At 37.0% G+C, this 24,309-nt stretch overlaps 1 protein-coding gene, 1 non-coding gene and 1 pseudogene across 2 annotated transcripts; 2 read left to right on the plus strand and 1 right to left on the minus strand.

Annotated features, from left to right (window-relative positions):
• Nucleotides 1-818: 818 nt before the first annotated feature.
• LOC122144700 lies at nucleotides 819-4,124 on the plus strand. The gene is made up of 3 exons (XM_042755837.1): nucleotides 819-846; nucleotides 1,112-1,448; nucleotides 1,646-4,124. Exons 2-3 carry the CDS (start codon nucleotides 1,133-1,135, stop codon nucleotides 4,120-4,122), a joined length of 2,793 nt encoding a protein of 930 aa, XP_042611771.1. The 5' UTR covers nucleotides 819-846; nucleotides 1,112-1,132; the 3' UTR covers nucleotides 4,123-4,124.
• A 4,941-nt stretch (nucleotides 4,125-9,065) lies between these two features.
• On the minus strand, nucleotides 9,066-20,802 carry LOC122133960 (annotated as a pseudogene).
• A 2,934-nt stretch (nucleotides 20,803-23,736) lies between these two features.
• Nucleotides 23,737-23,850, plus strand: LOC122144746. Its single transcript, XR_006159831.1, has one exon. It is a non-coding gene; the product is annotated as a U5 spliceosomal RNA (small nuclear RNA).
• Nucleotides 23,851-24,309: the final 459 nt, after the last annotated feature.

The raw sequence follows: 24,309 nt of genomic DNA on the forward strand, positions 1-24,309 counted from the left end.
TCAACTCAATTCTACATGTGTTCAAAAACCTTTGTGATGTATGGTTTGCATTCATTTAGATTTTTGTAAGTGCCATACTTTGTTTAAAAATATATACAAAAAAAAAAAACCAACAACAAAAACAAAAAAAATTATTAATAAATAGAAAAAAAACACCAACAAACAACTTGACAGTAAAGTCTTGAAGATATTCAAGCAGTGTTGCTGCAAGAACCTCCCTGATCTGAACAAGTGGTGATTCACGTGACTATATAACTGCCCTACTATGCTAGGTTTTGTTCCAGCCACAGATATTGGCACAAACAGGTGTTTGTGTTTTATGGGGCTAAGGCAGGCTGTGAAAGGTAAAGCTGAGATTTAAATCTGGGCACAGCCAAAACACTTGATTTGTATAGAACATCCATGAGCTATAATCACTTTTCAGCCATCCAACTGTTTTTCTTTTTATTGCATTATATTGCTGTGGATTTTAACTATTACAACAATATTTTACTATTATAAGTCAAAACAACTACAAAATGTCTGACTTTGCAATTTAATGATAAAAATCCAATGCCTGTCAGGGACTCAAAGAATGCATTGATTTATTAACTAGAAAGTTTGCCGGTGCATGGTTGTTAATCATTGCATTATGTTTACCTTTCGATATTATGAATATACACTTTTGCTTTCAGGGGCTAGGCTGCATGAAGTCTCTGCAGATTCTTCAGCTGTCTTATAACCACATATCTAAGATAGGTCTTACCGACCTGGACAACTGCATTAATTTGAAAGAGCTACATCTCCAGCATAACAGCATCATAAGCATTCACCCAACATGCTTTTATAGACCTAAAACTGCTGCAGGTAACATCTCATAACTATTTGACTTATTTGAGTTTCACGTTAATACCAGTCATATAATATTATTCTCTTATCCTAAAGTGAAATAATATTAACATTGTTAAGAACAGTTTTACATGTTTGGGAGTGTGCTCCCCCTATAGTGGCATATAACAAATAGTTTTTTTTTTCTTTTGACAGACTCTAGTTATTGCATAAACCAACTTATCTAGCCCAGCATATATTAAAATGTTGAAAACATTTTGATTGACTCACTAATTCCATCCAGGTCCTTGATCTGAGCTATAACATGCTGGTCACCATTCCTGTTCCTGCCTACCAGTCCCTTCGAAACACCTTGGTCGATGTCTCCTTCAACAGATGGAAGTGTGACTGCAACTTGCAGGCCTTGAGAAGATGGATTAGTTTTGATACTGAAATGGGTGATACTTCCTGGCAAGTGGTATGTGCCTCTCCACCACATCATGGTGGAAAAGATCTGCTTCACCTGAAGGATTCGGAGCTTACTTGTCCAACAAATGAATACAGCACATCTGGCCGCTATCATAACATGATTGTGGATGAGGGGATGCAAATATCAATTCCTTGCAGCAATGACAGTCAAGGTGCTACTTCTGCTTACTTGTCTGTATCTGAAGTTATAAAACCAGAGACCAATATACTGAAACAAGACATATTATTCAACATTTTTTATTAATTACTTTCTTTTTTTTGCAGTTATGTCACTCTTAAAATCTATATTTAAACAATGTAAATGCTAATGCACATTTAGTGATGAAATTCCCTGTTATTTTTATTCTAGATATCATGCAAGTTCATTGGTGGACTCCACATGGACAAGTCACAGATAATCAACCAAAACTTCTAATTAAGGACATCACAGAGCAGCATGCAGGACTTTATATATGCATTTCAGGTCTTCAAGGGGAGCACATATCAGTATTTGATCTACATGTCTATAAAAAAGGCAGTGGCTCAAGACCACGTAGGGAAGCAGCAACCATGTTGGATAAGCAAGAAAATATGAACACACCAAGGAATGACCCTGTTGTACGGGAAAGGAGCCAGTCAGAATTCATCCTTGCTGTCTGCCTCTCTGTCATCATTACATTTATTGTAGCCTTTATCCTTGGTGTTCTTTTGAGACCACTCTTAGACAAATTATGGAGGAGAATACAATCCAAGAGACGATCTACACCACCACCACCAACAGCCTCATCCACTGGACCCCAGCCACATGTGAATGAAGGGTACTGTGATGTAGAAGACCAAGAACGAGAAGTGAGAGTGGGTTCAACAGTTTCATTTGGTGAAATCACAGAAGTGGAAGATCAAGTGCCTTACTACGTTACTGTAGAGAATGATCAAGCAGATGGCTCCTCTGAGAGCAACACAGAAGGTGAGGGACTTTATGAGAATATTGAAAGAAAGAAATACTCAATAGCTGGTGGGAAACAGCAGTCGCTAGAGATGGAGGATCACAGAGGAAGAGCAGACAGCAGTAGTAGCAGCTCACTACAGGAAGGGGAAGTGAATGCTTTAGTTAAAAATGGTGAGAAATTGCCACCCTGCTCAAACGAAGACATGGCAAAATCCATGGAATTTGAGCCAATTCCAGATGCAATTGATATCACCCAGTTAAAGAGAAGGGGCAGTTCTTCAACATCATCTCAGTCAAGTCAGGAAGGTAGCTTCTCAAGACAAACTGAAGAAAGTGTTGGCCCTCCTGCTGTCACTATACAGGCAAACAAAAACACAATGGATAGAATTCCAGGATTTAGTACAGAGCCGTTTTCAGAATGGTCAACCAGACTGACAGAACAGAATGTTAATAATTTGGACCCAGAGTTGTGGAATAACAGTGGAGAAAGCTTTTCTTTCACTGATGGCTCTGAAAGGTCAAGTATCCGGGATATCTCCAGCTCTGCTTTAGGACACCCACTGAAGGATGATGAGACATGGAGGCAAAACAAAGTAGAATCACCTTCAGACAAAATAAACCTTGATTCTGAGGTTCTTGTTTTTGACAAACCTTTTGGTAAAGAACTTCCTGTTGATAATGAGCTCTCTGACATAGAAAGCTCCTCTAATTCAAGTGAAAGTGGTGAAAGTGTAGGTGGACCAAACAATTATGTTGTAAACCCAGAGTTAATGGATGAATCAGACAAAGGGAACTATGCAAACCTGGTCACTTTAAATAGATTTGGCACTCTTGAAAATGTCACTTTAAATGAAAGAATGCCTAGTGCTGACATTCTTATAAGACAAGAGACTGTCACTCTGGAGCCTTCAGACATACATTTGACATTTCCTCATGGAGAGAGTGTTGATGAGAGTATGCATATTTATGACTCCCTGAGAAAGAGTGAAGATGTGAACATATCAGACAAATTTGGGATATGTGTAGATGTGGATCTTGATACAGTAGCAAAGGTTAAAAGATATGTTGAATTTAAACAGTTCGAACCTCATTCTGGACCTCAAACTCTGCCATCATTTTCTCTTTCCTCAACAAAAAACAACAACACCTTATCAGATATGGAGGTGAAATCTGAAGCTAACACTGATGCATTCTCTGAACACAACAGATCCTTAACACAAATAGAGGTATCTCCTGATAGAATTCAAAAAGTGGAGAGATACATTCACTTCAAACACCCTGAACCTCATTCCCCAACTCTGCCATCATCACCCTCCTTCACCAAAAAAGATAAGCTAGAAGCAAAAAGTTATAGCTCATCTTCAGATGATGATGCTCAGTGGACAACTAAACATGCCAATTTAGAAGTATCTTCTTATGGAGTTTCAAAAGTAAAAAGATACATTTCATTTGAACAGCTTGAATCTTCTTCCCCAACTCTGTCAGTATCAAGACCTTCAACTAGTGCGACCACAACTGAGGAAGCAATAAAACCTTTGCAGCCAAGCACCACACCTAAAGATTCAAGTCAAAATGTGAAGAAACATGTGTATTTTAAGCAGCATAAACACCATTCCTCATCTCTGCCATCCTCCCCTACCTCTACCAGGAAAGGTTTTTCAGGGAAAAAGACTAAACGCAAAAAACAACATGATCAATCATACTATGGAAGTCATGATAGCCTGCCACTATACCATGTCCATCCTGTCTATAGGTCAAGTATCAACAGACTGAATAGAATAATAATACACCAATACACAATGAACAAGAAAATAAAAATATACAATTACCGAGTACCCATCAAAATTAGAGATTACAATAGCACCTGGGATAAACAGAGGATCCATCAAACCAGATAAAAACACAGAAAAAGTCCTCAACATTGACTTTGATAACTCCTCCAGCAGCACAGATGTATTTGACAAGAAACATCCTAAAGGTCTAATGAGATTAAGAGCATTAAGTGCACGACTGTTCAACAAACATGGAAATGAAACAGATGAGGGGAATCTTCAATCACAAATTCAAACTAAGTCACCAACGGGTTCTGATGTTGGAAGAACCGGAGGTGTCTCTATTAATAGGCAGCAAAAGGTAACTAAGGTGACCACTAATGAAGACAGTCTCTTTAGAAAAGGTTTATCCCTTGATCATTTACCAAAGGTGAAGAGATACCTTCAGTTTTCACACTCTGATTCCAATCCTCAAGTCCAATTACCATCCCCTCCACCAACCACTGGGGTAGTCACGTCTGAATTTATAATGACAACTGAGTCCAAGAGATCCAGTTTCTCATCTGAGGATGATGTCAAACAAACCACTAAAGATAAAAATTTTGTTGGACAAGTGGATGCATCTTATGACAGAATTCCAAAAGTAAAAAGATATATTAAATTCTCAAGCACTGAACCTTGTTCGACAACACTGCCCTTGAACAAACAAAGTATATCACCTGAACTAGTGGCACAACATGAATCAAGAAGATCAAGTACGTCATCTGAAGATGATACCAAACTTACAACCAATGAAAACAATTTCTTCAGGAAGATAGGTGTATCTCCTGAAAATATTCAAAAAGTGAAAAGATACATTCACTTCAAGCAGTCCCCACCAGATTCTCCAACTCTGCCATCATCACCGTCCATAACTATGGAAGATGCTATACAGGAAATGAGAATTAGCTCATCATCAGATGATGATCAATTGAATACTGAAGAAGTTGGAGTATCAAAAGTAAAAAGATTCATCACATTTAAACAGTTTGAACCTTCTTCCCCAACACTATCAGTATCCAGTCCTTTAACTAAAATTGAGGCCACAACTGAGGCAGTAAAGTCTATGCTCACCAGCACCTCTAACGATGATGTCAGATCTCTGAATGACAGTGATAATTTCTTTGCTAAAACAGATGGTTTGCCAAAGGTAAAGCAATATCTTAAGTTTAAGGAAACTGAACTTCATCCACAACACATTCAGTCAACATCTTCACTTTCAACCTCAGGAGTAGTTAAACCAGGCAAGGTGGAAACTGAATTCTCTGGAGAAATCGGTTTCTCTCTTGATAGAGTACCAAATGTAAAGAGATATATTCAATTTAAACAGCCTGTATCTCACCTTCAAGTTGTGTCACCCACCACTTCAGATACACTGCAAGTCACAACTAAGGTGAAAACTAAATCTGAATCAAAGAGATCGAGCACTTCTTCTGAGGATGATGTCAAACAAACTGCCAAAGTAGACAATGTCTTCGGACAAATAGAAACATCTCTTGATAGAATCCCACGAGTTAAGAGATACATTCAATTCACACATCCTGAAATTCAATCTCCAGCTCAGACAAAAACTGGTCTTTCATCTGAAAGAGTCAATGTATCTATGGTAGCTAAAGAAACAAGGAGATGGAGCACTTCATCTGAGGAAGATGTTAGACCGAAAGAGAATATCACTGAAGAAACAGTTGAATATCTTGCCAAAATCCCAAAAGTAAAGAGGTACATTAAGTTCACACAATCTGAACCATATTCCTTGAATCTGTCATCCTTACTTCCTTTAACCACAGAAAAATCCATGAAGGTGACAGAAAATGAAATGAAACAACCAGCCACTAGGGAGAGCACTTCATCGGAGGATGATGTTCAGGAAGACGATGGCTCTGGACAAATAGAAGTGTCTCTTAATAGAGTGCCAAGAGTTAAAAGATACATTCAATTCACACATCCTGAAAGTAAATCCCCTGTTCAGTCAACATCTGCTGTCTCAGCTCAAAGACTTGGAATATTGGGGGTAGTTCAAGACACAAGGAAATCAAGCACTTCATCTGAGGAAGATGTAACACTAACTGCTAAGGAAGACAATGTCTTTGGACAAACTGGAGCATCTCTTGACAAAATTCCAAAGGTTAAGAGATATATTCAATTCACAAAGCCTGAACGTGAACCTTTTGTTCAGGCAACAACTGCTCTCTCTGCTAAAAGACTTGGACCATCTGGAGTTTTTCAAGAAACAAGGAAATCAGGTACTTCATCTGCTGATGCTGTTGAGTCATCTACTCATGATGATGATGTGTTTAAACCAAAAGGTGCATCTTTTGACAAAATCCCAAAAGTGAAGAGGTACATTAAGTTCACACAATCTGAACCATATTCCTTGAATCGGTCACCATTTCTTCCTTTAACCACAGAAAAATCCATGAAGGTGACAGAAACCGAACTGAAACAACCAGCCACTAGGGAGAGCACTTCATCAGAGGATGATGTTCAGGAAGATGATGGCTCTGGACAAATAGAATTGTCTCTTAATAGAGTGCCAAGAGTTAAAAGATACATTCAATTCACACATCCTGAAAGTAAATCCCCTGTTCAGTCAACATCTGCTGTCTCAGCTCAAAGAATTGGAATATTGGGGGTAGTTCAAGACACAAGGAAATCAAGCACTTCATCTGAAGAAGATGTCACACTAACTGCTAAGGAAGACAATGTCTTTGGACAAACTGGAGCATCTCTTGACAAAATTCCAAAGGTTAAGAGATATATTCAATTCACAAAGCCTGAAAGTGAACCTTTTGTTCAGGCAACAACTGCTCTCTCTGCTAAAAGACTTGGAATATCTGGAGTTTTTCAAGAAACAAGGAAATCAGGTACTGCATCTGATGATGGTGTTGAGTCATCTACTCATGATGATGATGTGTTTAAACAAAAAGCTGCATCTTTTGACAAAATCCCAAAAGTGAAGAGGTACATTAAGTTTACACAATCTGAACCTTCCCAGGGTCTTGCACCATTTCCTCTTCCAAGCACTGTAAAATCTGTAAAGGTGACAGAAACAGGATCTATTATCTTAGCTGAAAATGAAGCACAACCATTTCCTAAGAAGAATGTTAAGGAAGACAATGTTGTTGGGCAAACAGAAGCACATCTTGAAAGAATACCAAGAGTTAAGAGATATATTCGATTCACACATCAGTCCCCTGAGCAGTCAACAACTTCTCTATCAGCTGAAAGAGTTGGAATATCTGAGGTCATTTTAGAAACGCGAAGATCAAGCACTTCATCTGAGGATGAAGTCAAACTGACTGCTAATGAAGACAATTATGGTAGACATATTGGAGCACCTCTTGACAAAATCCCAAAAGTAAAGAGGTACATTGAATTCAGACAATATGAACCTTGTTCCTCAGCAGAGTCAAAACTTCAGTCATCAAGTGTTGTTAAATCCATAAAGGGGACAGCAACAGAATTAAGGGGATCCAGTACTTCAGTTGAAGATTATGTACAACCAGCTACTAATGGAAACAAAACAGAATCAATGGCACAGATCACTTCATCTGAAACTCTTGACAGAGTACCAAGAGTTAAGAGATACATTCAATTCACACCTATTAAAAGTCAATATCCTGCTCGGGCACCAACTGCTGTCTTAGATGGGGTATCTGGGGTAGCTCAAGAAACAAAGATATTGAGCACTTCATCTAAATATGTTAAACCATCTGCTACTAATTATAATATCATTAGAAAAACAGACACAAATTTCTCTCAAGAAACTGGTGTCTCTCTTGATAAAATCCCAAATGTAAAGAGGTACATTGCATTTACAAAGAGTGAACCACCATCTTCAACCAATTTAATAAAAAGAGATTTAACGCCAACAACAAATACAGACCTAGAAACCACATGGTCCAGTTTATCAACTGAAGTGTCACCTCCTGCCTCAATGAAAAACGGGTCTGCATTAATAATGAAGGCAGAATCATGGACATCTGAGTTAACTTACAAGGATGACATTATTAAAGGAGAGCTTATGGACAGTTCAGTGGAGCTGACTGGCCTAAAGTCAAAGTTAAGAAAGTCAAGTTCCTCATCCAGTGACGAACAATCTGTAGGACATGAGGTTGTGGATGTCCAAGATGAGCCACCAGCAGTTCCACAGACATCCCCACCTCCCCTAGAACAAGAGGATGCCAGAGAGTATCAATTATTGCAACACAGACAATTATTGCAGCAAAGGAGAAGGGAAATGGATGAGTTCAAAATTGCATCCCTATCCTCCATGCAACAAGGCGGCGACAAGCAAGACAGATCATCAGCAGATTATGGAGGAGTGACACCATTCCAAACAGAACATACTTACAGCAGTGTCTCTACAAGGACCACATTAACTTCCAGAGGCACAGAAGGAGACAAAGCTCCAGTTTTACGCGGCCTTAAAACTCAGAGTACATCAACACTCAGCTCCAAGTCACCGGTAAACTCAACTCCAAAGTACAGGGAATTTTTTATTTAGCTAAAGAGTTCATTTGGACTCACCAGACAAACAATCTTGTACAAATCTGAACTGATACTTTCAAAATCACAACTTTGGAGGTTGGGGATTTGCTTTTTACTGAGTATTGTAAATATTGTAATATAATTATGAACATAACCTAAACTTCTTTCAGTATTTCATAAATAGAAGTTCTGTTCTTTTTGCATTGAAACAATGTATGAATGTACATAAGAATGTGTATCGTCAAAGATTATAAACACTGAGTTGATTTTATCAGTCATGATGTGCAGTACTAAGAAAAATCCAAAGGGTATTAACTGCACTCAAAACGCATTATATCCATTAATGGGACTATAAATTTTCTTCCAAAGCTGTCGAATCACTGTTTTTCAGTCCCTTTCACTAAATCTTGATGGTTTTTATTGAATACTAGCTTTCCAGCAAATAGGGAAAGAGTCTCAGCATGACTCCAGAATAGCTGTTAGTCTAAGTTTTCCCTTCTTTAAAACATGACATCTAAAACAGATGAAATGACTCCACATTTCGTTAATAAACCCCTTTATATTGAATGTAGAGAGGTTACAGTGAAAACAAACACATAGACACACACATCCATACATATATACAGTCAGATGAGAATGCTCAGCCCTCTGCATTACATACTCCCCCAACAAAAGCAACAGTCATAACACAGGGAACCTGTCTATCTGTTGAAATAATTATTTTTAAACCACTATTTCCCTCAGGCACAAACGGGTGCAGATTAATGGGATTATGACAAATATCTGTAGACGTAAAGGATTTAAAGGATTCTGGCCAGCATGCACAGCATACATAGACTGTTGGCTTCTTAGACGCTGTGTGAGTAACTTGATAAATAATTTATGGTAAGCAACCTTCATCTTTCAGAAAAAGTAGAAAAGAAAAACCTAAAACCGATCAAAAATGTCTTGAAACCAGTAAAAAAAAAAAAGCTTTAATAAAGTTAATAATAATTTTTGTCTCTGTATTGTAATTCCTTATAAGATGAACATAACAAAATTAGCAAGTCTGCATGAAATTGCAGATATACTGAAATGCTAATGCTATTGTACAGGGTAGTTTAGCACTTGGTGGAGATGGCGGAGAAGGCAATGCAGAGAAGAACATCTCAACAGATGAGGTTACAAGTGTGTTTTAAGCTCTAAATACCATCACACAATCATGGTTTTTCATAAAGCGTTAAGACTGCATGACCGCAGATACCCAAATTAAGCACAAAAAGGTCCACTTCTACAAATACCTGTACAAAAAAAAAAAAAAAAAACAAACAAACGAGCAAAAAAACAGTACAAAAAGCAAAAACCTCATTCATTCACTAAGACGGCTCTAATTGCAGAATGCATGCATGCATTTTTTTTTTCTTCTTGTTCAGATGACAAGTTAGCTTCACTCCACAGCAATAGACAAAACTCATCAGTTTTACAAACATAACTAGAACGTTAAATAGTTGCTAGGCATTGGTCACTATGGGTTAAGGTGATCACATTTGACCACAAGATCTGCGTAAGAGGATGTGGGCAAAGGAGTGTCAGCGTTTAGGGCAGGATACCTGTGTTTATATTTTTGTGGCAATTCATCACAGAAATCAAAAGTGCACTTTAACAGCTTTCTCTCATCCATCACATAGATCCATGTCCTGTCATTTTAACCATGACATGCACAGTATAGTTGCATTGCTAAGGAATCAAATCATATAATCAATGCATTCCACAGTCACTTTAACCTGCTCACACTTTTTAATAAGATGGCCTTATCTAGTCATTGCCTGTGCGAATGCACAATGGTCATGCGAGCCAGGAAAAAGATATACGTATAACCCACTGTCTGCTGAGCAGACAACATTCTTGAAGATCTCATAATCAATATCAAGAATGCAAGTGGTGATAAGGATACTGATGCAACACCACAGGAAGTACTTAAAGCTCTTGCATGAGGTGTGCTTTATTAAATGGCAACCAAGTGCAGTGAGACTGGTAAAAATAAAACTTATGGCAAAGGTTGCTATGCATCTGTGGTAACATGCTCTGACTGTCATCATCCTTTAACATAAAAACCATAGTAAACAGTGTTTGGACCACATCAGCAGAGCGACACTGTAAGGTATTTTGATTTTTGACCCATAAAGTCTTAGTAATAAGTCACTGACCTTCAGTAAAAAGTCAAGCAGGTTCTTCCTTTTCCTTTCCTTCCATGCCCTAATTACCTAAACTTCATACAGAATGGGAGATTTTACCTACCCTGCCTAATGGAGAATCCAAATTCATCCTCCTTATAAGAGCCTATCGAAACATTCACAGCAATATGAAACATCACAGTGGGGTGGGAAGGCGGCACCAACACTGGCCGTGTGCTTACCCACAATGCATTGTGGGCTATGGGGGGCATTAGGTGGAGTCGGTGAGGTGCTGTTTCTCCAACACACAACCACCAGTGACCCTATGGCCCCGGCTAAAAGGGCGACATACAAACATGTGCAATAATAATTACATTCTATGCAAACACTCACACACTCAAGCCCTCATCGCCAGGGGCCACCATCATCTGTCGCAAACACTTCAGTTTTGAATTGTACTTTGTTTCCTAGATGTTTGTTTCAAAGCCGTTTCTGTCGTCACTGTCATTGTCATTGTCATTGTGATAGTTGGCGATTAGTTTCTAGTTGGTGATGGTGGTAGGCATGGGGAAGCTGTCGCTACGACATCTCTCTGTCTTTATACCACTCCACAAACTCATCCAACAGCACTGGCCCTGAGAAAAGAGAAAAATTAGTCAAAAGACAAATCTGATGTACTTCCAGCTGCATTGTACAAAGGAATTATGGTTTGTTAAATTGTGGGTGTTTTTACTCACAGGCCCCGTCCTCATCATAGTTACTGAGATCAAGATTGATAGTCCTACTGAATTCTAGAACATTGCACCACTGATCTTTATTTATAACCTTATACTTAGATTGCTGTGGAGGGAAAAAGAGAGGAATAATTTTCAAAAATTTCCCAGACATGAAGTATAAGGCAATATGTACTGATGTGCAAATATCTGAATAAACTACCAGTCAAATATCTGTACTCACTAAATTTGCTTCTTAAAACTTTTTATTTAAAATGTATGGTGAATTTGATTCTTCAGACAAACACAAAATGGTAGCTATAAAATTGTAGAACTCTCTCAATGCTGCTTAAAAAGCATTCCATGATGCATGAATTTGGCTGAATGTCAAATATATGAGATTTTTTATTAGTTTTACTTTTTTGTTGTTGCTTTTGTGTTGTTCTAAAACTGTATGACTTTTTTTTGGTGAACATAAAATAAAAAAAATTTTTGTCCATACAAAGGAAATCATTGGTAACCAAAACAGGTTGGTTCCCAACATTCTTCAAGATATCTTCTTTTATGTTTCACAGAATTAAAAGTTTTGGAAAGAGTGGGTGAGTAAATTATCACAGAATTTTCATTTTTGAGTCAACTATCCCTTTAGTAATAATGAGTAGTAATAATTAATGTGACGGTGTGTTCAAACATTTGACTGGTCATGTAAAATAATTAAAGTGACACTGGTAGACTGTAAAGTTTCAAATATTTACTTCTAGAAACTGGTTAAAACACTGGAAACAATGGCCAGATCTTCCCAAGCAGAAGTCCCAGCATGCACTTGGCAGTATTCAAGTCTAAACTCCTCTGATCCTTCTCCTGCAAAGGGGTAACAAACATATTAAAGTTTAAAGAGTTTGAATACAAGTTCACACATCACAATAAAAATACTAAGATGGCAATTATGGTGGTGAAGTAACAATCTGTAAATTACCAATTATAGCCAAGGTACGTAAAACCAGGTTGCATCCGCTTCAGAAACTGGTGTACTGCGTTTACTCTAAGCCAGTGGTTCTGAAACTTTTTACGCCAAGTACCACCTCAGAAAATTTTGGGCTCTCCACGTACCACCCATAATGACCAACATTAAAATACAGTAGCACTAAAAAAAATCAAAAAAATCATAACAAATAATAATAATAATAATATTCACCAACTTCAAACACTTTAAACACACAAAATAAACATTACAAACACAACCACTCAAATTCACTTAAATAAAGGTAAATAAAAAAATTAAATAATTGATAAATTAAAATATATTGTACCAAAAAGTTAAATAAAAACTGTACTGTACTTAAGTTTAAAAACTGCACTTAAAAAAAAGATTGATGAAACTGAAATTGATGAAATTGTATTGTACTTAACATTTAAGTACAGTAGCCTATAGTTTTTTTTTTTAACTTTTAAGCATGTCCACCAAACCCAGCTAAAAAAAAATGCCCAGCTGTGAGCACTTGAGAGTGCAGCGGGGTTTTTTTTCTTTTCAGCTGAGATGCTTTGGTTGTTATGTAATGGAATATCTGCTGAAGTAATATGGCAGACGCATCCCGAATTAAATGTTTCTCCAAGCATTATTTTTCATAACAATATTAAGTTAGTCTGGAAATTCCCTCTGGTATAGACATAAATACTCGGACACAAGTCATATTGACTTCTCCATTGTTGTTCAGTCGTAGTACAAGCAGAGTGTGACAGCTGGTCGGTATTAGTAATAACTATAGAATACCCAAGATATGTCACTCATATATAGTTTTGAATGGGGAAAAATTCAACACTCAATATGGCCACTAGGGCTGCACAAATGTGCATGTTAAATCGAATGTGATTGCCATGCGCATCTTGTCAGTAAAGCCAGTTCTGTAATCAGTAGTAAATCTCCAGCACGTGCTTTCAGATGGAGCAGCATTTACTACACAGAGCCGTAGTTGACTGACAAGCTACGCAAAATCGCATTTATAATCGCAGACTATTTAATTGTCACATGTTAAGACATGCAACATATTTCAAATTATTCTAAGCAGTGACAAAGGCTATGTCGATTAGCACTGCATTATTATATGCTTTATTATAATAAAAAATTATAATAAGACAAACTCAGATGAATCATATAATGTCGTAGTTGTGTGTTTATTAGTCCCGTTGAATTAATGAAAGTAGATAAATCTTCTGTGTATTCAGTTACCGCTACAGGGACTTCCTGGATTTCTATTGCAAGGCGTATTTGGAGTTTCAGCGCGAGAGCGCCCTCTGGCCTTCGGATGGAGATTTACTGCTGAGCACAGAACTGTGCTTAACTGAAAGATATGCATGAAAATCGCAGCTTTTGCCTAATCACGATTTATCGCCTTTGCGATTTAATTAGGATTAACTGTGCAGCCCTAATGGCCGCTCTATCGAAGGAAGCCCTGCATTCTGAATACAAGATCCAATCACTAATCGGTAAAGTCAGCACATCACTGCACCTGCCGTTAGAAGTCCTGGTTGTTATAGAAACAGTCAGCATTCAGAGATGCGCACTTAGGACTGTGCGTGCACACTGGCTGATCTAGCCTGAATAATACGCTTTTTTTAACATGATTTGAGCACAAGAAACAACATTTATGAATCAATTGTTGTCAGATTTCATGGGGTGATTACAAATATGAAATTTAATCATAAACTTGTCGTACAGTTTTGGAGAATTTGATGTTTCCCCATTCAAAGAGAAGGAGCATTTCAAAAATGGCCCCTGAGGGAAATAGCTTGCCTTAAAGAGACTTTGGTATTAGTCCCGCCCCTCCTCCACTGTGATTGGTTAGCTGACTAAAAAGTGACAGTGATGAGCACTGTGTTGAACGTTCTTCAACCCTCGGCCCCGAGCGGCGCTAAGTGCTCGGCACATTCATGGCATTTAAAAAAAAAAATGCTCCCCTTTAAAACAACTGAAAAAATTTGCTAGCCTCAGGAAAAAAACACACACTTTGGTAATGTACAAGATGAGTTCAGACATTAACAATTCTGTTTGATCTAGACAGGATGAATGTCATGTTATCCATTCAAGGTTGCCACAAGCTATTTATTTGTACTGCTCCTCTTTATCAGCCCTATCGAATGGCTTGAGTAAGAGCTTCACTCAGCAAAGCTCCAGTCGCTTTACAATTCATACCAAGGGAGTGAAAAAAAAAAAAAAAACTATCTGGACAAGAGATACTTCTGCTGAGCAGACAAAGAGGTGAAAACAACCCCAAAATAGCACCATCTCTCAGCAGTCTCAAACCCTTGTCTGCTGTAACTGAAAGACAAAACAGTGCCCAGCATGCAGGGAAGAAAAAAAAACACAGAAAGGTTCCAGATGCACAGCCACTGGCCAAACCAAATATAGTGTTGAAGTATTAAAAGAAGACCAGAGCTTGTAAAGTGGATGATGATTAATGTTCATCAATCATCTGTCCTAATGCATATACACACTTACCCTGGCAAAGTCGAAGGCATATCGGTAAATGAGCTTGAAACTGGTGGCATCATTGAGGACAGACCTCAGGTAGTCTAGAGAGTTCCTGAGTTTTTCAGTAGAGTCACATCTGTGTATGACAGAAAAGGAAAAGTGAAGATTGGGATGAGAATACATGTAGTAGCATGGTAGTAGATGCATTTAAGGTCCATGTTTTGCCAGACATACTGCAATGAGCCCATTCCCTTGAGCCACTCCTGTAAAGTGAAGTAACCCATACTCTGGGCATCAAGCTTCCAGGCCAGTACCAGCATCACTACCTGCGTACAAACATACATTAAAATGTAAAGCTACTAGCAAGATATTTTTAGAGTAAACTATGAAATCATATTAGATCAGTTTATTTTTCGTACATTCTCTGGCTCCACGCCAATGTCTTCACAGAATTTCTCCATCCCTTCCGGTCCAAAAACGTCATCGCACCCTATATACACGACACATTCGAACACAATTTACTATTACATACAGTAGCCCCAAAAAGTAATTAGACACTTAAGCCACAATTAAAAATTGATAAATGTCTTTGCATTACATTAAAAACATGGCATTTATTTTAAAGACATACAGAACAAACTAAATTAAATGCAAATTTGTTAACTTAGGTTTCAAAATACAGTATGAAGCAATAGGTATACCATTTAAAATAAAAACAAAAAGTCTTGGACACTTTCTAGTTGTCAAACTTTGTGGAACATGTTCATATGTTAATGTGCCAGAGCACTTTGAACTTAATAGGAACTGACTTTACTGTATATATTCACAAAAAAGAATCACTGTGAGACCAATTTGTTAAAAATAACTGAAAAAGTGAAGTTAGTTCTCAGAAAAGCATATTTTTTGCAGATGCCACTTGGTTTGATATTTTATCTCTTTACTTGATATTTTGTATGCAAAGAAATTCAGATATTTTTAAGTGTGACTTAAGTTTCCAAATAAATGTTAGTATATACTTATAGTCATTCTATTTGCATCTTAACTTCATTTGGAAAGTGTCTGAAGCCACAAGGAATTCTGAATCCAAAAAAAAAATAAAAATCTAGCCTAAAAATAGGTGACATTATTCACTGCCTTCTAGACATTATGACTTACAATTTTGTCCACAATACCTGCATATTCATAGAACCATTCTAGACATCTCTTGCTTGAAAAAGTTTCAGCTTCCTGGATTTGCAATGTCTCCTGTTTTCTGTAAACACTGAAATGAATAGACAATGACTAAGTGGAGGCTATTTAAATACACATTAACACACCATTTGTATACACATTTAAGCACGAACATGCTACAGCTGATACAAACAAGAAGAGAGACATGCTCTGAGGGCAGAAATCCACCCACATAAAGAGATCTGATGGTGCAATTAACAGATATGTTACAGAATTAACAGAATTAACTTTCTATTGACATTAATATATTATAAAAACATTCCATTCCTTCTGTGCATAAATATAATTTCTTAATTGACATGAATTGACAGACACCTAGTTTATTTGTTAATCAGAGAGTTAGCTAGATGGATGAGTGTGTATGTTTTGAGTGAATTAGAGTAAAGTAAACGGACAGATGGAATGGACAGAGATGAAAGGCTGGAGAGATGGATGGATGAATGGAAAGGTGAATGTTTTGAGCATACTTATCCTGCCGGCTCTTCTTAGCAGACAGGTCATCTCCAGCAGTGGGTCTCCTCTTTTTCCTGGGGGGCATGGCTCTGGAGCAGCAGGCTAGAAAAGAGAGGCAGACACAACACAAACATGATAACCTGATTATCTGATAAAACTAAAGTCTCTTCGAAAATATGAAGGACTCAATACCACTACATAAGTACTCAAGATAAACATGAGATTGGCCAAAACTGTGTGGGTTATGTCCCCTTTAAGATGGCCTGCAAACTCAAAAGATCTCTTATCAAGCTTTAATATTAAAACCTGGAGGAATGTTACTTCTATAATGAAAAAAATATAAGGATTATAGTAAAAAATACACAAGCTTCTTAAAAGTCTGCAACCTGTAAGATGTTCACCAATAAGAGGGAAACTGATACATTTTTTCAGGACTGTTTGATGAATAATGCTCAAAAGAACATAATTATTTCATACAGACATCTTTTGTAACGTTATACATGTCTTTATTGTTAATTATGATCAATTTAAGGCATCCTTGCTGAATAAAAGGATTAAAATCTTAAGACTCCAAATTTTAAATGGTTGTGTAAAAGAAAAAAATTATACATCGTGATGCAAGTTTCCAGTATCAAGTACCTTTTAAGTTCTAACAAAAATGTAAAATCAGCAGTAAAAAAAAAAAAAAAAAAAAAAAAAAAATCTCAACAAACATTACATTTTTTTTTTTTTTTTTATTATGTTTGATATTAGTTGATAAGGTTATGAAGGGATGTAGAAGCATGCAAGGTGAGGTCACTACCTGTACCGTGAGTCTCTGGGCCGACGTCTTCTGTCAGGTTCTATGGTGAAAAAGAAACCGCATTTAACACCCACAATCCCTCTCTCTCACTCTCTCTCTTACTCAAACAACATTCTGCAGCAGAGTAGCAGATATTAGCACCGCACCATAAAAAAGAAGAAAGTAAGCACATGTATGTGTGTGATGTAGGTGGCTGATCAGCTTATATTTCCTTTAACCTTTACAGATGCTGCCTGTGCTCTTCTCGGGGAGGAAAGTTCTGGAAATAAGTTAATGTAAAGCAAAATTCTGTGTGAATCAGGGTTATCAGGGTAGTTATTTAAATAAATGACTTTGGTCAAAGGTTAATCTATAGTATGTAATAATGCCTTTGAGTGTCCTAATCTCACATATAGCCAAACACGCTATCCCACAATGCTAATCTACCAAGACAAGCAACACTGGCCAGTACAGCAGCGTCAGCTTTTGCATTAATCTCAATAGAGATTAGAAGGTTTTTATTGTCAAAAGTATTTTACGTCATGATTATGCTATTTTAACACATACAGGGCAGATTTGTCTAAAAATTTGCATAACCCACTTAATCATGGTTGTAAATGATCTATTCTAATGCCTCCTAAAATGTTTTCTCTTTTAAAAGTCATGTTTGAAGAGAGGTTGAATCAAATCAAACAAATCTCCAAGTGCTTTCAAATGAAGTTAGATATAGATGTACTATAAATGAAAATGTGCATAAATCCCACCTGTAAAAATGCTCTTGGTTTAAACTATTTAAAGGAGTTCATGTTAAATCTGGAATAAAGCTGATGAATATTTAAGTGCATGCAGACGGAGTACATATTTACCAGCCTGTGCAGGGTGTGGTAGATCTTGTGGATACTGGCCAGTGTGGACAAATGAGAGTTCAGCTGGAAATCTGTGAGGGACATACAAACATCTGTTACTCCTGGCAGTTATATACGCATCTGGGCTGTACATGGGTTTCTGCGTGTTACTTGTTGTGGTGTGTGTGTATATATGTACTATATATATATATATATATATATGTGTGTGTGTGTGTGTGTGTGTTCATACAGTGTCTTCAGTCTACATGTTGAAATTATTGAGGATATGGGAAAGAATCCTCTGCCCCAGTCAGCCTGTAGAGCGACAGAAATATGAGAGGCCATGTGAGATGCTGAAGTGTTTTCTAAGGCATAGAGTATGCATTTAACTGCTCTATGTGTCTTCATTAGAAATATAGCCGCCTACCAACACTGTCATCCATAATCTTTATATTATCAAGTATGGTTTGGTTCATCAAGAAAGTAAATGCCAGTGTGGAGGTCATATTTCTCTAGCATGTAAAATATCAGGTCATAGTTTATCTTCTGCATCTAGAAAATGTATGATTGAACGCAAGATTTGGGATTAGATATATTTGAGAATAAATATACACAGAGACCCAAATATAGATGAAAACAGGCTTGCAATGGTATACTTAACTCCAGCTGCACAAAAAAAGCAATATTCCAGAAACTTGTAACCTAACACTTCAAAAGACGCATTGATTCACTGTATGTGATAATGTGATGAATTTAATTGTTTTCAAAGAAAGTCAGTTATGCCATTTCCTTTTCAGTCGTTAATTTACTTTTAGATCCCCAGATTTTTTTTTTTATTCAGCATATACTTCAAGATAAAACAGTCTAAATATCAAAAAACGATATTCAGATATGAATAGATGTGCATTGTTAAAGGTCAATGGCCATCTTTTTAAATGTCCACTAGACCTCAGTGTCTAAGAACTGTGCTTATGCAATGGACATATAAAAATGTATATATTCTAAAGCATAAAAAAACCTATTTGAAGTGTATGGTTCTTATTATCCTTCGTTTTAATGAAATTAATAACATGACGAAGGTGGATCAGGCACCAATGTAAATGTAAATGCTTACTGGTTAAATTTAATATAACTTTTCTTTTATTAAATTAACTCTTTGTATGTTTTGTTTATTTGGTTGTTTTCAAATAATAGAAATAAAACATGCGTTGGTGCATGAAAAACTAGGTTAGTATTAGCATTTTTAGAGAAAATTAAAGACCGACGTAGCGATGTGAAAAATCACATGCGCGTATGATTTATTTCGCAAACATTATAAACTTCCACGTTCACGCTATTCGGATCTAAAAAAAAAGAACGTATCGGTGCAGGCCTTTCTAAACAAGCGATGGGCGAGCAGACAAGCACCCGAGACAATATTAAATTCAGAGTTGATGAAAGAAATTCAGTTTAAACAGAGTCCGGTATCTAATCCATGACATTATTAAAGCAAACTCGGCATATAAAACGAGACTTTGTGACCGTGTGACGCTGTTGTCAGGAATGTCATCGGATATGAAATACCCCAAACATTTAAGAAACAGTATTACTAGCATTCACACCAACACATTTGAAACATTCACCATCTTTATACTGACTGCAGTTGGAAATAAGATGTTCTGCCACATAACGTTAGCTCACATATGAGAGCATACGTGCACAACTTGCAACGACTTTTCAAAGTATTTGAAGAGGACTGTGGACTTCTGGGAAATGTAGTCCAACGACAATCAACGCCTGCGTTTGCCAATGAAATGGTTCGGCTGAATAAACCACATTTCCCAGAATCCCTCAAATCATAATTTCAATCGGTACTCTCCCCGACTGATGAATGCGACCAAATGCTGCAAAAAAAAGATTTTTCTATCTTTTGCTCAAAGATATTTTTTTCACAACGATATGCAGTTGATCTTTCAGAGGGACGTACGTAATGCGCCAGATCATACTCGACGTGTTTGCAAGCACTATTTTTTACACAACTGCGTCACAATTTTCACCCCCTGTCATTTTTCCGCAGTTTTGTCGAAAAAAAACTGACCCGTTTAGCTCTAAAACAACAATCTTCCACTTGCTCTTCTGTGATTTGCATCGCTAGCTCGAGCTGTAATGAGATGTATCCCTTAAGGTTATTTGGGTATTAAAGGTAATTAGTGTATTGTGTAAATAGGATCAGATACCTTGCTCGGATTGCTGTATACACTCAAGCAAAGAAGCTTAAAAATGCAGCGTTATTCCTTGCAAGGTTGTTGTCGCTTGCAAGCGCCCAAGACGCCGGAGTAAAAACACAAAGAGAGCAGCTAGCAAGCTCAGAGTCAATCTGATGATTTGTATGCTCGGGTAACGGCTAACGTTACTTCACTCACAAAACGCGTCAATACAGCGAATCATACATCTTAAAAGAAGTCACGGCGACTTTGTCAGGGGTGCAGGAAGTTTCGCAATTGCCATCACAGGTCGACAGAATACGAATAGCAGTGAAAACGCACTATTGTATTACTTGACGCATCTGAGTGCATCTTTATGACACACAACTGTATTTGTGTGAGTCTGCAGACCGGCCAGGGGGCGGGACATGTCAATATTATACATGCCCACAAATGATTTAGATGGACGAAATGTTCAGTCCACACGCCCACTAGTTTCAATGATTGGTCTATCGAGAGGGTGTCACGAGTAGCACTGTGTACATCCCGCCTTCTAAACCAACGTGATTGGTTGAAACACTTCCATAGCGCTCGCTCTCGACGCACGTGATTGGCCGAGATGTATGACTCCACCAATCAGCTACGATAGTTTCCTCGTGCATAGCAGAAATCCAGCCCACGATGACACGCTATTGGCATCAGCTGTGCACCAACCACAGAACCCACTTGGGTTAACAAAACAATGGAGAGAGAATACAGTGAAAAACATTACAGAACGAGGCTGCCTTTGCTTGTCTCTGTGCTACTTTCATCCAAACATTTCTATGAAAAGTTGCAAAAGTAAACTGAAACATCACAAGTCGCCAGGACCACAATTATGTAGCCATTGTGTTTAAAAGGGTCGTTCACACCCAAAGAGCTATCATCATTTTCTGAACCTAATGTTTGTTTATAATCAGTATTTATCTATTGACAGTAAAACAAGATGTTGGGCAAACTGGCAGCTTCAAGTCACCATTCACTTTCAAATGTACTCAGTGGCAATGAATACTATAAAGACAAAGGTGAATCATTCTGCCTAGCATCTCCATTTGTGTGTTATATGCAGTGTATTTCAGTAAAACATACCATGTGCTTCGTGTTTACACAAACGCTACAATACTGACATTGCGTTATAATACTTAATATTCTACACTGAATGTTGTGTTGGGATGCTTCTGCAAGGATCAGTTCTGTCTTCAAACCATTATCCTACATTTACCAGTGTTTAACATGAATCATGTTTTATGCGGTTTTCTCCTTTTTAACGTTTTTTCCTTTCACATGGTTCAAATTAAGCTGTGGGTCTAATAAGTTGAGCCCTGAATTAATACATTGTATGGGGCGAATATTTTTTGAGAACAAATTTAATTTAATGATGTCATCCCCGATATCCTAATTATTAGTTGGCCTTCATAAAAACAATATAAGCATTCAGCATACTAATTTGTTAGGCTATCTATATACATGGGTTCAGTACGGTACACAGGAAAATGTAGGATTTCAGAAACCCAAAAAAACAAAACTTTGAATAAAAAATTGCAGGCAAGTGGAAAAAAATGAATTTACTTTCCTCTTCTAAATAGTTTTTGAAGCCAGAATGATTTCAGTAACACCAAAGTTCAAGTAAAAGCTATCGAAGTTGTTCCCTTTTTTTTGTTGTCACAGCAAGTAATCATCTGTGTTGATTTGGACTTTACTAGCGACCCTGAAGGATAGTCTATGACCTTACGCACATGTGGTCCAATGTTTTTTTTGTTCTTTTTTGGCAGCTGTAAGTTGAAGTTAAAACTGGCAAATAAGCTTCTGAGCATATGGCATATAATCTTGTGGCCGTACTTTAATAGAGTTTATACTAGTACATAGGCTACATAGGGGTTCCTAATGAAAGAGTATAAAAGATGAAATTCCCCAAACAGGTTATGTGCTTTATTCATGCAAATTTTCCGAGATGATGTAATTTGTAAACAGTTTGATGTATAAATAGCTTTAATATACCATTAAAGCAAAAGTTAAAGAAAAATGTACCAGTTTGGCTTCAACTAAATATCATGGGCCCTTTTCTGACTGAAGTCATTTATAATGGCAGTCTCCTTTATTACCCTACTGATGTTGCGCAAAAGACAACTCTAGTATCCTGCATCTGTACTACATACAGAAATAGTTGTCCATTTTAGTAGGTCTATATCATATGACCACTAGGCATCGCCAGATAAGGACTTCCGCAGTATGAGCACGTTTGATCTAAAGCGATCTTGTATTTAATTTAAGGTATATATTTTAAAGCTCTTATCGTTTTTTTATTACGCAAAATTATAATATCAACTAACTAAATCCACAGTTCAAGTATGTCGCATTTATTGGAAAATAGTGGAATGCGTGAAAATATCCCCATGTAAATACCACATGAATGCATTATAGCTCTACACGTAAAGCAGGGGACACAAGTTATTTTTATTAGTAGGTGTCGTTATTACAGCTCTATATGAAAATGAAAAAAAAAAAAATATGCTTTGCCATAGTTTATTTTGGTTATTTACGTAGTAGCCGAGTGAGATAATTTAGTTGTGTGGCAGCTACAGTTTATAATTCCGTCATATAAATGATCATGTGCGGTTTTTTTTTGTTTGTTTTTGTTTTAATGTTTCCGATCTCAGGAACAAGGCGTTGCCATACCCTATAGTGGCAGTCAGTGCGCCATTAAATTATCCAAACTTCAGGTTCTCTATTATAATTCGTTATTATTGTGTTTTAAATCAGAGAGGGGTTTCACAAATATTTAACCGTCGATAAGTATTAAAAAGAGCTCGTCGGCAAAACCTTGTTTTTGCTTCCCTCCACGTGGAGGCACGTCCACTCACAAGGAGTATCACGCGAAAACTATCAATAGAACCGCAGAAAGTCGATCAATGTTTCATCTATGTATTCTTATTTATTATTTTCATAAGTTTTTATAATATATCTATATTATTTTCTGTGTCCACAATGTCATCCAATGTTGTATTTAATTGTTGAAGTTAATTGTTTTATGTAGCGCAATAAAATAAAATAAACAAGTTATTTATTCAGTAGGAGGTAGCAAGCTTTAAAAGTCACGTGTCTAACGCCTGAACACGCAGTTTGAGCTCCCAAGATGCATTGCACGCGCAACTTTAAATCTGTTATTATCAAATAAGTGCTTATATGCACTCTTCAAATATTAAGTATGGTAAATGTATTGGTTCGCTTATAATGATTTGATTCGGTTGATTGTATTTGTAATGGTCACTATGTGTCACCGTCATGGATGTTTCAGTATTTCCACTACTCTCATGCACTGAACCCAAATACGTTATATCATTATACACTCATGTTTCAACCTCAGATCGTATAAATCTTTCGCCTTTTACTAAAGATTTCCGTGGGGAGGAACACAAATGAGTATAAACTAATTTTGTTGCCCTGCTTATTGTAGGGCTTCTTAAATGGTAAAGAACTTGCATCAATGAATTAATTTATATTTGTTTTAGTTCTACAAGTTGAGATTTAAATCGCGTCTAATGTGATTTGTAGCATTATCAGAGATTCTTTTTTCCGGTAGCCGGTAACTGTTAATGGTGGTTACTTAATTATAATAACTCTTAATTCTTTATAGATCGTATGCATTTTTTTTTTTTTTAAGTTTTTTCCGTGGAGAGAGAACCACAAATAATTTTTTTCTATGCTATTTTCAAAGCGCAGTTTTTTGAAAAGATTGTATATTTTTTATAAATGCAAATGTTACCTACACTGTCGTGGGTATTTAATAACCCACACATGTGAATAGAAGCATTCGAGTATCCTGGCTGCAGCCTGCAGGGTTCGCATCGGTGCGGGGCGACATGTTTGTTTTCTGTTTGCGGGTCTTTGGAACTGTCATCTTTCATTAGACTCACTGT

The sequence above is a fragment of the Cyprinus carpio genome, unplaced genomic scaffold (genome assembly GCF_018340385.1).
Source record: "Cyprinus carpio isolate SPL01 unplaced genomic scaffold, ASM1834038v1 S000006753, whole genome shotgun sequence".
In the NCBI taxonomy this organism is placed as follows: Eukaryota; Metazoa; Chordata; class Actinopteri; order Cypriniformes; family Cyprinidae; genus Cyprinus; species Cyprinus carpio.

Bases quoted from the DNA above. Each gene is read 5' to 3' on its own strand.
- LOC122144700 (XM_042755837.1), top strand. From the start codon at position 1,133: ATGCTGGTCACCATTCCTGTTCCTGCCTACCAGTCCCTTCGAAACACC. The intron at 1,449-1,645 runs GTGCTACTTCTG...TTTTTATTCTAG, and splicing joins TTGCAGCAATGACAGTCAAG to ATATCATGCAAGTTCATTGG.